This window comes from Anopheles gambiae, chromosome 3 (genome assembly GCF_943734735.2).
Source record: "Anopheles gambiae chromosome 3, idAnoGambNW_F1_1, whole genome shotgun sequence".
NCBI lineage: Eukaryota > Metazoa > Arthropoda > Insecta > Diptera > Culicidae > Anopheles > Anopheles gambiae.
Genome location: NC_064602.1, coordinates 36,242,579 through 36,256,859, shown reverse-complemented (window position 1 = coordinate 36,256,859; position 14,281 = coordinate 36,242,579). Strand labels below are relative to the sequence as shown.

The 14,281-nt window shown below is 46.1% G+C and overlaps 1 protein-coding gene across 15 annotated transcripts in view; it reads left to right on the top strand.

Annotated features, from left to right (window-relative positions):
- LOC1278939 (uncharacterized) overlaps positions 1–14,281 on the top strand; it is a 72,451-nt gene that overhangs the window by 54,877 nt on the left and 3,293 nt on the right. For 7 of the 15 annotated variants that reach the window (XM_061653140.1, XM_061653139.1, XM_061653138.1 and 4 more), the window contains 8 exons: positions 2,057–2,204; positions 2,306–2,469; positions 2,545–2,765; positions 2,841–3,100; positions 3,191–3,273; positions 7,331–9,124; positions 12,468–12,941; positions 14,051–14,268. In XM_061653140.1, the coding sequence (XP_061509124.1) occupies positions 2,057–2,204; positions 2,306–2,469; positions 2,545–2,765; positions 2,841–3,100; positions 3,191–3,273; positions 7,331–9,124; positions 12,468–12,941; positions 14,051–14,268 (3,362 nt within the window). Of the gene's footprint in view, positions 1–2,056; positions 2,205–2,305; positions 2,470–2,544; positions 2,766–2,840; positions 3,101–3,190; positions 3,274–7,330; positions 9,125–10,748; positions 11,052–12,467; positions 12,942–14,050; positions 14,269–14,281 lie in introns of all 15 variants that reach the window. The other 8 variants (XM_061653146.1, XM_061653144.1, XM_061653147.1 and 5 more) reach the window with 8 other exon arrangements.

Below are 14,281 nucleotides of genomic sequence, written 5' to 3'. Positions count from 1 at the left end.
ACATTCATCCCAGGTGATCAGGTGATGGAATAAAGAATCAAAGTGTATGTAGTCCAGGTGGTCTCATAGCATGTTTTTTATAACCAAATTTTAATATCACTTTTTGGCAGGATGGGTGAAAACTTTCAAAACAAGCTTTCTGGAGGCTTGACGATTACATAAAACACTCTTAAAATCTTCATTCAGAAGCAGAAGCGATTAAAAATTCTGTTCAGCTTTCTAAATTCATACACCTTGGGATAAGCCCACCTGTATATTATACCCACTTAAATTAAATAGCTGCTCGAAAACTGCTATACAATGCAAACAGCTGACAGGCTGAAATTTCAGCCTACGGACTTAAAACGGAAAGGGCCCCAGTGCCAAGATTTTGTAGATACTGGAACTTGATTACCTCAAGATATTTGATCGAGTCAATCAGACGTATTTGTAAGCGGCCGAATCCTTGGCACGATTTGTTTCCTAAAAGCAACACAGCCAAAAAGAAACCTTAAGGACGTAACATAAAAACTCTGAAAACCTCTGTAACATTCGCTATTTATTTTAGCATAAATTGCACATTTTCAATTGAAATTAGTATCAGAGCTCTCAGCCAAATAAAATTGTACCAATTGCATTTTTGTTCCCCGTTTATCCCCGAGCGGCTGTGATTTTACCATTATCTTCCATGTTCAACACACAGGCCCACCCGTCGACGGTCGTCGCTTTTGTTTGGCTTCCAGCATGACGCGACACGAAACTCGATGATGTTCAAACTAATTGCATTCTCCCTTGTCGCGCCGGCAAAAGCACTACGACTAGCCCCGTTCGATAGGCCCCACCAAACTCCAACCCACCTGGATCACCTCTTTTTTGTGCCATTCGATGAAAATAGAATTTAGCGCGCTACGAGACCGGTCGGTCGTCCAACCCGGAGGTTGTTCCGGGGGCTTATTTCCTTCCCCTCCTTCTCACACAATCCATTTGATCCATTTTGGTGATTTCATTTGATAATGCATCCGCCGGGAAGGAAACCGATCCACCCCCCAGGCGTGCTGTGCCACATTGTACCCGGGCGCGATCAATACTGTCCGAACGATAAAACTGTGTGTCTGTGTGTGTGTGTGTGTCACAGACCGATTCATGAGCGGTTGACAATGGCCCTACCGTCGCCCACGTTCAAGGTTGCTAGTCTCGGGTGCCTCGCTGTGCCGTGACTCCGATGCAATAGACGTGGTGTAATGCCACACGTGTGTGTGTGTGTGTTGGTCACACGACAAAAACAGCAAAAAAACTAATTCCATCGAAAGTATCCCCACTAGTCCATTACGGCGGGGTGAGTTCCATAGTAACTGGGATACATTTTCCCACTGGCCCTAGGAGGTTTGACTCTTATCGGTCAAAATGCTGTTGTTTATTGTTGTTCCTCTTCCGTGTGCACTATAATGCTTCTTTTCTGTCAAGCTCCTCTCTGCCATGTTATCAGCGTGTGCCTAGGTGTTGTGTGTTCTGAAAGATACAAAAAAAACGACAACATTTGAACTTCTTGCTGGGCTTTTTGTTACGGACGAGGCATGGCGCAGTAACGTCCAACCCTGTTGTCCCTGTGTCTTCGTCACAAAGTGTAGGTCGTTTTATCACGATAACAGCAACGCAAGAAGAACATTGTTGCCGGGTAAATGAAGGAACGTAAAAAAGCTTTTTCAAATGTTTAAAATGTACATTTGGTGTACGTTTGCTCGTTCGCTACATTGTCGGTTGATGTATGTTTTTGTGCGAAACGTCATCTCCATTTCGAATTATTCATGAAGAACAAAAGGGCACTAAATAGTACGTCTACGGTCCCCATCAAAATGCGTTTATCAAACCTTCAGCATGTCATTTAATTCCACCCAATCGCTCACTCTGTAACCCGGCAAAGCGATTAAGGTGCCCCCCCGCGAACAGATCGTTTTTCAACCGGTTGAAGCTGTTGAGAAACATGACAGCCTACAAATTACGTAGAAAAGCCAATCTAATCCAATTGTGTACTAATCCATCTTTTCTGCCTTTCGTTTTTCTTTGCTGAACGACACAGAGAGGAGGTGAAAAACCACACGGTGCGGTGGGGTCAAAAGTTCGAGTTTCCCTGCAAAATGACGTCGAACGCGTCGACCGGCGTGCTTGACCCGTGCACCGTGCGGATATCGGTGCGGAAAGAGATCAAGGGTGGCCGGAGTTACCAGGTAAGTGTGTGTGTGTGACACGCCACAGCAGGAAAAAGGCTCATGCTTCAGCTCTATTATTCATGTCGTGACTGACTGTTTGTTTGTTTGAACTGTTACAGAAACTCGGCTTCACGGATCTGAACCTGGCCGAGTTTGCCGGCTCGGGCCTGACGCCGCGCAAGTATCTGCTCGAGGGGTATGACGCACGGCACCGGCAGGACAACTCCATGCTGAACGTGTCGATACGCATGCACATGATTCAGGGTGATATTTTGTTCAAAGTGTAAGTATAAACCATCGACCCGCGCCCGTTTAAACGCATTTAATTAAACACCTTTTTCATCTCATTGCATTACAGTCCTTCCCCGAGCCCGAAGTCGAAGACTGCCCTGCCCCAGGACAACATGGCGCTCGGGCTACAGCCCACCGATCCGGCGATGGCGACGGTCGGTCCCGTCGTTACGCCCGTCGTGACGCGCGTTTCTACCAAAGACGATCCGTCGGCCGGCTCCGTCGCGCCCGGGTTCGATTCGCTGCCGAAGAAGAAACCCCCCACACAGGTCCTGCCGACGACGATAGGTATGATGGGATGTGGGACTGGAACTCTGGAACGCATCCGGCCTAAACATTTTCCCCGGTTTAAATTTTTTGCAGAGCACCAGCAATCGTTCGACCTGGACCCGCAGTCGTTCATCATTACCGACTCCGGTATCTCTGAATCTTCCGAACCGCCATCGTCCCTGCTGGACTTTCAGTCGAATCTGTCCCTCGTTGCATCGCTGCCGGTCAGTGTCGGTGCACCGCAGCAGACGGGCAGTGCCGCCCTGCCCGGCAGCCAGGTGGTACCGACCGTCGGTACCGTGCCCGGTGCGATCGAATTAGGTCACTCGCGCAACTCGAGCAATACTAGTCAAGTAAGTGGTGGCATGTGGCGGTGGTGCTTTAGAAACCATTCCAAACTGATCATGTTTCTTTCGGTTGGGCTTTGTTTTTCCTTTTTGCAGATGTCCAAAGGTTCCGGCTACAGCAGCTTCTCCCACAGTCAACACTCGAGGCAAAGCTCCGAGGGAGATTCCGGCCACCAGAGGTAAGCGAAGCGCTCGCACACACTCCTTCTCTCGAATTCTCTCTCTCTCCCCCCTCGGTCGGGTTATGTTAGCGTATTTATTTTTCCTTTATCTCTGGTTTTCCACCTGGTACCGTAGTTTCTCACACATGTTACGTTACTGACATGTGAATGTGTGCATTCATTTGCAAGAAGAAGGATTGTTCGTAGCTCATTTCTTAGCAATCCTTCATCACCACCACCAGTCCTCCACCCTTTTTTAATGTATTAGTTATATATTAGAATACCGGTTCGACTAACATCATACAATGCGTTGAAGTTTTAGTCGCGGGACGCGATTGAATTTTTTTGCCATTTTTTTAACCACGGAAACGATTGAGTTTTAAGTAAAGCAAAAGGCAGATTTTTTCTTAACTTTTTAAATTTATTTTTCAATAATTGATGTTGACTGCTCATCCAATATATTTGCTATTTCATAATTACATTGTTTTCGATACTACATGAACATCTTTCAATGTGTTGTTCCTTCCTTTCTTCGTTATTTAAACGTTAGTCGTTTTGCTGGTGTACTCTTCGGTGGAATCAATTCTATAGATGGTGTTTTCTATCCTTCTGTGATATTTTTTTTTTTTGTATATGATTTGAACTTCTCCGACGACAAGCAGGCGATCCATACAATCCCACTTTACCACCACTTACTAACGAAACAACCGTTGCTTAACTGTACCGTAAACTAACAATCTGCACACAATTGTTGTTTGTGTTTAACCTACAAATAGCGTATCATTTTTCGTTTGTTTGGAGCTCATAAAACAATCCAGTAGAATGTGACTAACAGTTAGGTAATACTAACCAAACCACCAGAACTGAAGAGCTCGTTCCATTACGCTCTGTGGTGGACGCTGCTTCTGTAGGCTTCAATAATCTTCAAACCTCTTTTTGACCATTACCTTCGACTAACAATGTTGTGAACTATGTGAGCGCCATATCGTAGCTGTGTGTGTGTGTATGCATACATTTATTTCGAATCCTTTTTTTGCCGTTTTCATTTGATTCTCAAATCCTTTTTCCGGCGAGCACAATACCCAAAGCGGTCATGTGCAGTGAGAGATGCTGTTGTGTTTGTGTGTGTGTGTCTGTCATTTGAATTTATGTCTGATTGGGTTCAAATACTGTGCTGATGACGTCCGGAGAGTAGCATTATTTATAGACCATTATTGCTTCCAAATGTATTGATCGTTATTGGGGAAAGCGTAACGACTGTTGTATGGAAATGCTATTAAGCTGAAAGTTCATAGAAAAGTTTCTCGTGATGCAGTTGATTATTGTTGTTTTCACAGGAGAATTTCGCTCGAATCATTTGCGAATTGTTTTGTGATTGTTTGAAGGACAAAAAGACCCTTACAAGAGTGAACGATTAGGGTATTTTCAGAAAACAATATCTATCAAATTGATTGAGCAATTTTCCACGAAGTACATCGCGAAAAGGTTAGGACTGTGAAGAGGACTTGCTTTTGTGGAGAAAATGTTAGTATAAGATACTTTTTTTTATTAATTTCATACTCGAGCACAATACTACTCGCCTACAACGGAATGTACCAAGATTATGGGTCAAATATTTGGGAAATTTAATATTCCGCACCACCGGGGTCAGTTTATGCACTGTGCGTGATTTTCCACCAGATCGTTGTCTTTCTGGGGCGAGCGTTCGTTCGTGCCTAAAACGTTGCTGCTTATCATATGGCAAAAAAGCCAACAAGAAAGCAGAGCTCTAACGAGCTGTCGAATCATAAAAATAATGTAGCTTCGAGATAAAGTGCTGCTGGAGCACATACACACAAGCACACAACCACACACACACAAATGCAGCAAGAAAACGGATCGGAGTCAAGAAGCGGGGTATGAATTTCAATTTAATGGTTTATCGTGGAAGCAACCGAACACTTTGATAGCAGATCATTACCCGTAATAAATGGCGGGAAACATTATTCAGGCTGCGTAGGAGAAGCGGATCTTTGAATCCAATTAAAAAATGCATCATTTTACCGTTAACGAAAGCAGATCCTCATCTTATTGATCATTGAAGTGTAAGATTGGGAAACTAAAATTGACCCTCCGCTGGGTTGGTAATGGAAGGAAAGGGATTCCAATTCCGTAATCACCATCCTTTATGAGCTTATACAGCTTTAGCAAAGTTTGAACTCCCTCGTCTAACCTCGGCCCGTGCCACCAGACAAAGTTTGAAATAAAAACAAATTCTACAAAGTTTAAAGAAAAGAAAAAAAAGAAGCAAAATGAGCTTAATCTCAAAGGCGTTCGCGGAGCATATTTGTTACCCTTTTTTATTACCAACAAAACCGCTACTTCTCTAATGCTAATGCTTCACGCGACGGTGATTCCGATCTTTTACCGATAAGCTTTTCGGCGAGCATTTCGTTTGCGGTCATCACACAGAAGGGTCGGTGTGTAGCTAGATTAGCTCAAACGAACAGTGGACCGGCAGGCGTCTGGCAGTTATGCTCCCGATTATGTACGCTTTCAACCCCGTGCCATTCACCTTTGAAGTTGGTTTGAATGCTTGTGTATGAGTAAAATTGGTACCACTTTAACGTGAGAAGAACGAGCGTGCAGCTAAAGGGAAACACAAAGGAAGAGAACAGCAGACCAGTCGCAGACCTTCGGCCACCAAATCGGATCACGTTGGACGCACGTGTTCTCAGGCCGGATGAAAAGTTCCGCATTTTAATCATGTTTATGCACGGTATGGTCATAAACATGTCGTGTTCGTGTATCACAAAGCAGATTGTGATTGCTTTTTCTTCAAAGCAACAACTCAAACGTATCTAATGCTTGAGGAACAAGCCAAAAAAGAAAGAAGGGAAATTAATGTTTATTAGTAGTTTTTCATCACCGAAAGCAACAGAGCGCTCATCGTGAAGCATTCTAAAAACAAGCATGTAGAGCGTATGGCACGGTGTAGCCCGGCTTGTGTGTGTGTGTTGGAACTAATCAATTCTTGCTGCAAAACAGAAACGTAACACACATGCTCAGAAACAACATGCTTATCATTCCGACTGCCCAAACCCGAAGGAACTCGCCTTCATTAAGCTAAAATGTAGCTCACGCGTAGCTCTCTCTCTACCGGCATCTCGGCATGGCTGACACACTTTTAATCTGCCTGCATCCCAAGAGGACCTTTTTTGCAAAGACACAGGCTTGCGTTTGTTGTCGGTCATCTCATGTCATTAGTAGTGGCAGCATCACGCGGCAGGCACCTTCAAGCAGGCTTCAACTCAATAATAATGCTCTCTAAATAGAGAACCCTTCTTGCTGTGGGGGCTGTGCCTTTTTCTCACCATTCATAGCGTATCTCTCTGGCCTTGTGTGTGTGTGTTTAGATGGCGTAATTAGATGGCCGCCCTGTTTCTTTCTTGCTTACTCTTCTCATTAGTGTGTCCTAACGATCTCTTGCTAGTGTCGCGCGCTCTCTATACACTCCATTTCCCATTTTCCGAATGTCCCTCTTTCTTTTGCGCTGTTGTGTATCTGCCCAGTCGTGTAGGATAGAGAAATAGTTCTAGACTTTGGTATGTTTTGTTGTTGTCCTTTTTGTTTTAGTCCTTTTTTTAGAAATTGCGCTATGTTCCCATTTTTTATTTCTTTTTTTCTCTCTTTTCTTCCCTTTCCTTTTTCTTTTCCTTTTTCCCTCCCTTCCTATTCCTGATTTTTTTTCTGTGTGTGTTTTTATTTTTTATACCCCTTCCCGGCCCCCTTTTCTTTTATTTGCGACACCGATGAATGCGCGATGATGTGGAAAAATACGGCACACGACCGTTTCTCATCCCCTTTTTACACCCCTCCCGCGTGGTTGTTGTGTGTAAACTTACACACACACTTGTGGGCGTACACAACACACATTCGATAAACATACACCGATGTTTACATGAAAAATGTGCAAAAAATCATCGACAAATGACACAACTACATTCCTCCGCAACACGCGACACAAAAACACGTTATGCTGGGGACTCTAAATGCTATACAAAAAACAAACCAAAAAAAAAAACCGTCCAAAAAGGTACCGTCCGGCGACGGCAACGGTTTACCAGGGCAAACCGGGCACGCTGCTGACGGTCGCCGGCTCCAAAACCATCACCAACACCACCACCATCACCACGTCTAGTAGTAGTACCGCACAGTCTTCCTTAGCTAACGGGGGCCGTTTCGTAACGCTCGCTAATAAGAAACTTCTCGCCAGCGGTCTCAGCAGCAGCACGAGCGCCGGCAGCAACGGCCGGCTCAACCCGACCAAGCAGCAGATGATGACGGCGAACCGGCTGCTGATGAAGCTGCGCATACCGCAGAGCCCGAACTCGGACTCGGGCGACGAGGTGTTCGTCACGCCGGACGTGACGGTGCTGTCGGAGGACGAGGGTGGTGCGAGCGACGATCGGACCGAGTCGGGCGTGGAAGAGTTCGGCACACCGACGTCCGAGATCCCGCTGTCGAAGCTGGTCAAGATCAAGAGCATGAACAATCTGGCCGTACCGAAGGGGGCCATGTTTTCCGACGAGGAGGAGGTGGGCGACCAAACGCACGGCTACTTCCTGGCCGCTGGAGGGCGGCCGGACGAGGATCACCACCACCATCTGACGCCGGGGCTGAACCTGAGCCGCATGAAGTCGCTCGGCAATCTGTCGGCGTACGAGCGCGAGTTTGGCCACACGCCGGTCGATCTGCTGCAGTCGAAGCGGGACTTTGAGACGCGCCGGTTCAGCTTCGCCAAGATGCGCTCGCTCACCGACCTGACCGGGGGCGACGAGTCGGACGATGTGTTGGTGCGGCGCCGCCGGCAGCTCAAGGCGGAGGAGAAAAGTTCCTCGGATGAGTCAAACGCACCGTCCTCGTGCCAGCTATCGCCGCTCGGTGGTGGTGGCGGTGGCGCCGGTGTCGAGTTGGCCAATCGGTTTCTGCCCTTCCAGATGCGCAGCTCCTTCCACAGCGGTGTGTATCGGAAGCGGTCCGGCATCGGGTACACACGGTACATTGGCATTGATGATGATCCGGCGGCGGCCGGTGGTGGGACCGCTCCATCAGCAACGCTCGGTCCGAGCAATTTAACAAAGATCAACTCGCTCAGCACGATCCCGACCGTACTGGCAGCGGAGCGCGTGAACCATGTGCCCTTCCTGACGCCCAACATTGGCCGGAAGCGGTTCGCGTCCGCCTCGACCTACAACGCAACGCGTGCCAGCGCCACGAGCAGTCCGGACGAGAACGATCCGGACGCGGCGGTACGACTGCCGGCAGCGAAACCGAAAGCGACCTCACCAACCACCGGCACCGGGGTGGCGAAAGTGATCGCCCGCAGCTCGATACGGAGCAACAGCAGCAACAATCCATTTGAGCGTAACTTCCGCAAGAGTGCCCCGATCGGTGGGATCGTGGTCGGGCAGCCCGACCCAGCGACCGACCGATGTACCGGGGGGCTGCTGACCACCTCCAGCTCGGTCGGCTCCGTCCAGCAGCTGCAGCAGGTCGGCGGATTCTTCCGCCAGTCCGACAGCAACTTCTACAACATCGTGCGCAACTACCCGATCGGCAAGTCTTCCTCCGCCAATCTCGAGTCGCTGAAACATCGCTCTTCCTACAACAACTTCCCGCTGAGCTTGAAACCTCAGCCGCAGCCGCCACAGCAGCAGCCGCTTCAGAAGTCATCCAAGGGCGGTGTGCTGACCGCTAAGGGGGCCGTCGAGCCGGCGAAGGGCATTGCCGCCGTGCCGCTGGTCGGTGTGAAAGCGGTGGCGGTGACGAATCATCAACCCACAGCTGCGACAATGACGGCAACGGCGGGCAATCGTGTCTACAATAGGTAATAATACCATTTTCCACCGCTCCGTACCACGGCGCTGTGTGGTGACAGCACGCGGGTTGTAACCATCCGATCACACACACTCTCCTCACTCTCATCAACCGCGAACAGTGTGGATTGGGGGTGAACGAAGAACCCATTTGAGACTGTGTGTCCTTCCTCCTTCCTTTCACTACTCGCTCGCTCTCTCTCTCTCGCTCTCTTGGCAAAGGGTCACATCGCGCCCGTCATTTCCTTCATTCTTCTGTTTGTAATTCTGTTTCATGTTGTGCTGTTGTGTTGTGTATTGTGTTGCTGTTGCCCAGCGCAAGTATAATGCACACTGTAAGTATGACGTGTGTGTGCGTGCGTTTCTCCCCTTACGGATCAGGAGTAGGGAAATGGGGATACCGTATCGTAACGAGCATGCATATGTACAAAAACAACACGCCATTTAGAACAGTTAGGTTGAAGGTGGAACGGCGCAACGTTAATGACTTGCTCCATTGCTCGTTATGATCATTAAACATATACACACATTCACATCGGAAAAGTGCATTTACTGCTTCACATCATGATGCCATCCTTTCTCAGCTGTATTTTTTCCCCCATCCTTTGCACGCAATGGAAACGCCCAGTCCTTTGTACTGTGTCTCCCGAGTGAGCAACAAGGCGTCTCCATCCGGCAACAAGGCGCGGCCGGGGGCTGGTCGCTTGCTCCTCTCCGGGCACGAAATGTGAACATATCGTACTTAGTTGGCTTTGCAATAGATGGCAACACTTTCCGCTGTACAGTAGCCGCAGGGTAGTGGCGGTGCTTGCACCTATAGTTTCATAGTGCAGTGGAATTTTAAATGCAAAATCGCTCCTTCAACAATTCTTGTAGGGAAAAAAAGCGTAGGGAAAATACTTCAAAGAAAAGCTTTTTTTATGTGAGTCATGAAATTACGGGCAAAATTGAAGCCACTGAATTTAATTTAAACTATTGCATTGTCGTCGTCGTCGTCGTCATCGTCGTCGCCGTTCGCTTGCTGCAAGTTTTGTTCAGTGCTTTTAGTTTCCTCCTTCTCGTCATTTTACCCCCTTTCCCCTGTGTTGTTGTAAACAAACTGGTTGTTCAGTTTGTGTTTGTTGTGTGATGTTTTTTTTTTATTTGTTTTGTCTTGTTTTGGTTTTTGCTACTTTTTTTCTATTCTAATATGTTTTGTTTTCGTTTAATATGTGTGATTTTTGGATTTGGTTGTTGTTTTATAATACTTTTTCACGTTTTTTTAATTGTTTTTGTATGTTTACTTTAGTGTTGTTTTTTTTAAGTATACTGTTACCGTTTACATCATAATACACCATTTACAATTGATTAATGCCACTTTTACATTGTTTTCAATAAATAAAAAGTTTCATTTTCACCATCGTCAATGCAAAACATAAAACAAAAATGAAAAAAAAAACCACATACCACAATACCGATTAGCTCTACAACTCCATTTTCGTCTTATTTTCATACTGTACTGTTTTATTTCTTTAACTCTTTTTTTCTCTTATTCTTTTCATTTTCCTTCCCTTTCTCTCTTATTTCTCTCTTCCGGCTCTTCCCCTTTATCTGTTATCTCTCTTTCTTTCTTTCTTTTTCCCACTCGTCGTTTAGATTCCGCTCAGTAGTGCGGGTAGTACTTAAGTTTATCATAAAGGGACAGTCGAATCAATCGACAAACGATTGCCATAAGTCTGCCACCGGCCCTGCGCCCATCAGCCATGCTGCGGCGGCTACCATTACCGGTGGTGGTAACGCCACCAGTACTGCAGCTACCACTTTCGCCACTTGTGCTACCACTACCACTACTTCTTCTTCTACTACTACTACTTCTACTACTACTACTACTTGTTGTTCCAATTCTACTTCCACCATCGCTACCACCACCATCTCGTCTACCAGTGCGACGGTGTTAAAGTAAGCGACTAGTAATCATGCTAGCACCGTTGTTAATGCGAGTCTTTTCACACTTATGCTCCTCCTTCTCACGTATTTGTCTGTGTGTTTGTGTGTTTCGAGAGTGAGGAGGTAGTGGTTTGTTTGCTGTTGTTTATCGTTTATCCCTTTTTCACGTTAATGTATGCTGGATTTGATTTTTAAAAAGAAAAAAATAACAACGGGAAAGAATGGCACTCTTTCTCTTGTATTCAACAGTTTTATGTCGTGTTTTTCCTTGTGATTTTTTGTGTGTGCTTCTGCACCGTGTTCTGAAGAACGGAATGTTGCACAATCAAGCAACAAGCAAAAAAACGATAAATGCAACAAAAGCCCGCTCTTGCTCACCAAACACACAGACACACACGATGGCACAGTTGGACACACGTGGAATGTTGTCTGGCCACCTTGAAGTTCGTTTCTTCTCCGCTTCTCCGCTGTAGATAGAGTGCAGTGTGATCAAAGAAGTAGTTCCGGTACACTGTACATTGTCGTTTTACATGGTGTAGCAAATGCGTCGAGCGTTGTTTTGTTGCTCACGTGTCGTTGCAATATGAAATCGTGTCACTGCAGAGTGGAAGCATTTGTTTTTTGTCAGCACAAGTAGTATCGATTATGCTAATGTAATACACACCTACACACTTTAATAAGTCAGATAACTCACACACACACAGACACACCACCAACAGCAAGCTTGTTCTGTTTTTTAACAGTTTTTCATAGTTTGTGTAATGTGAAGTGTAACGTTTGAACTTAATTGTCTTAATTTCGTACAACACACTTCATAATAATCACTTTTCATTTGAAACACTCCACTTTTCAACAACATTCACTTTTCAAATCGCAACATTCTTGTCCATATTACAGGTCTATGGTGTGATATACCAATGAGGAGTTTAATGTTCGTTCAACAAAACTCCACTAAAAACGTTATTTTGACAATCGTTTCGTCGAAACCGTTTGAAACCGTTTTGTTTTTTACCTTTATCTTTTCACTGTGATGTGATGCCAATCTTAAGCATTCTGTTTGTTGTGTTTTTCGTCGTTTTCCCCTGACTTGTTGTCACGTGTCGTTTTTTTTATACATTATTCTCCTTCTACAAGTGATACTACTCATGATCGTCTAATGCAACCGTTGTTTTTTGCCGGAAAAAGTCCTATTATTCAACCTAAAACCAATCAGTCCTGTAGTTTGATTTGCTTTCTGTTTTCCTCCTTTAATTTTCCCTTGTCATGTAAACCCGGCCTGGTTTCCTTCTCTGCGTATTTGTTTCCGATTTTCCCACAATCTTTTGGTACACTCTCTCACTACTGGTGTGTTGTCGCTGCTCTGTTTTTCCCCTTTCTGCTATCTTTATAATTACCGTTTACCGTACTACTTCCTACTTCCTCCTTTAGGAACATTTGTGGTTTGCACCGGCGCTTGCTGGACGGCAGCACCCGTCAACTAACCTCACTAACGCTAGCGACACCGTCGAGTTCCGGCGTGGGCACCACCTCCTCGTCCGGCTCGAGCGCCATCAGCCCGTCGTCCACCGGTACGTCGGTCGGGCCCGGGATGGCGGCGGGGTCGTCCTGCGGTTCCGGGTCCGGCTGCCTCCCGCCCGACTGTACGGACGCGGTTGCCCTTCCGCCCGGTGGCAATGGATTGTTGACCGATCGTATGGCGGCGGGGGCGGCGGCGGCGGCGATGGCCTCGGCGACGGGGATGGGACAGGCGGCGGCGGGTACGACCGGGACGCCACTGTGCGTTGCTTCATCCTCATCCTCATCCGGGTTCGATACGCCGTCGATGCTCAACAATGGCACTAACAACTCATCATCCCTCAATCTACCATCATCGCTTGCGCTCCGACGTCCCAGTGCTAACATGTTTGTGTTTACTTCTACTTCTTCCTACTTCCAAACTCTTTCTCTATCTCTCTCTCTCTGTCTCTATCTTTTCTACTTTCTCGTTTGCGCTCGCTCTGTGTCTCTCTCTGTGTGTGTTCGCTGTGTTGATAATGATTACTTTCTCTCTATTTTGTCGCCCGTTTTGCGCTGTTTGCAGTAGGTTGATCATTTGTTTGATTTTTTTTCTTTCTTGTACTTTTATTCTTTCTTCCCTCAATTGGCATCTCGAAAGCAAACATTCTGCTTCTCCACTACCGAATTGGCTGCGTTTAAGATTGGCGTCGTTAAAAATCAAGTCAAAAAGTTCAAAACCGAGTGTTTGATGTACAATACGTTTTATTGTTTTTTTCCCCTCAACCAAAAAAAAATCATTTATTGTTTTAAAAATGCATGTATAAAAGCTTCAATTTGCTACTTTTCAAATCATAGCTTGGATTGGTTTTGTTTATTTTGCACTGATTATTGATACAACCTCACTGTGTTTTATCTGTGTGTGCTTATTTTATGTTGGATTGTTATTATTTATCGCGAGCTATTTCTTCTCTGTTTGGTGTAGCTTTGTTGGCAGGGTTTTTGTTAATCGTTTTCAATGTCTAACCGCCTTCACCTGTTGTAAATACAACTTCTCTTTTATGTGCTTTTACTTTACGATTTTGTGTTCTATTTCGTTCAATTTGTTGTTATGTTTCGATTTGATTGTTCCAATTACAACCACAAACTGCTAAACTGTGACTGCACAGCCACTTGAACGCGTGGTGTCCTGCACATTTTAACAGGCAGTTAGTAAAGTTAAACATCGTTGTGCTTGTGTTCCGTACCGTATATTGGCATTGTTGATTAGTGTTGTTTGGCGAAGTGGAGAAACACACTGTGAAAATGCGCTTTTTTTTTAAAATAATTTAAAATAATACTAATAAAAACATTCTCTTTGTTTCTTCTTTTACGCTCCCGCACACACACACACACACAACACAATCCTTTGGATTTGTCTTGTTCCCACCTCCATCCCCCTTTTCTTTCTTCTTACACTCGCATTTGCGCCACACACACACGCACATTGGTGTCACACACGCGCTGCTGATGTTAAGAAATCCCAGCTCCGGCTCGATCCCGATGAGCGAAACCGGTTCACTCGATCGCATGAAGTCGGCGGCGGAGCGAAGGAAAAAGGGCGCCGGCCACGACGGGGACAGCGGCATGGCGCCAACGCTGTCCGGGCGCGTGGAGGACACGCGCGTCAACACCGGGCTGATCATAGACGAGCTGCTGAAAAACACCAAACTGGACCATTTAGAAGATGCCGAAAGTAAGTCGTTTTT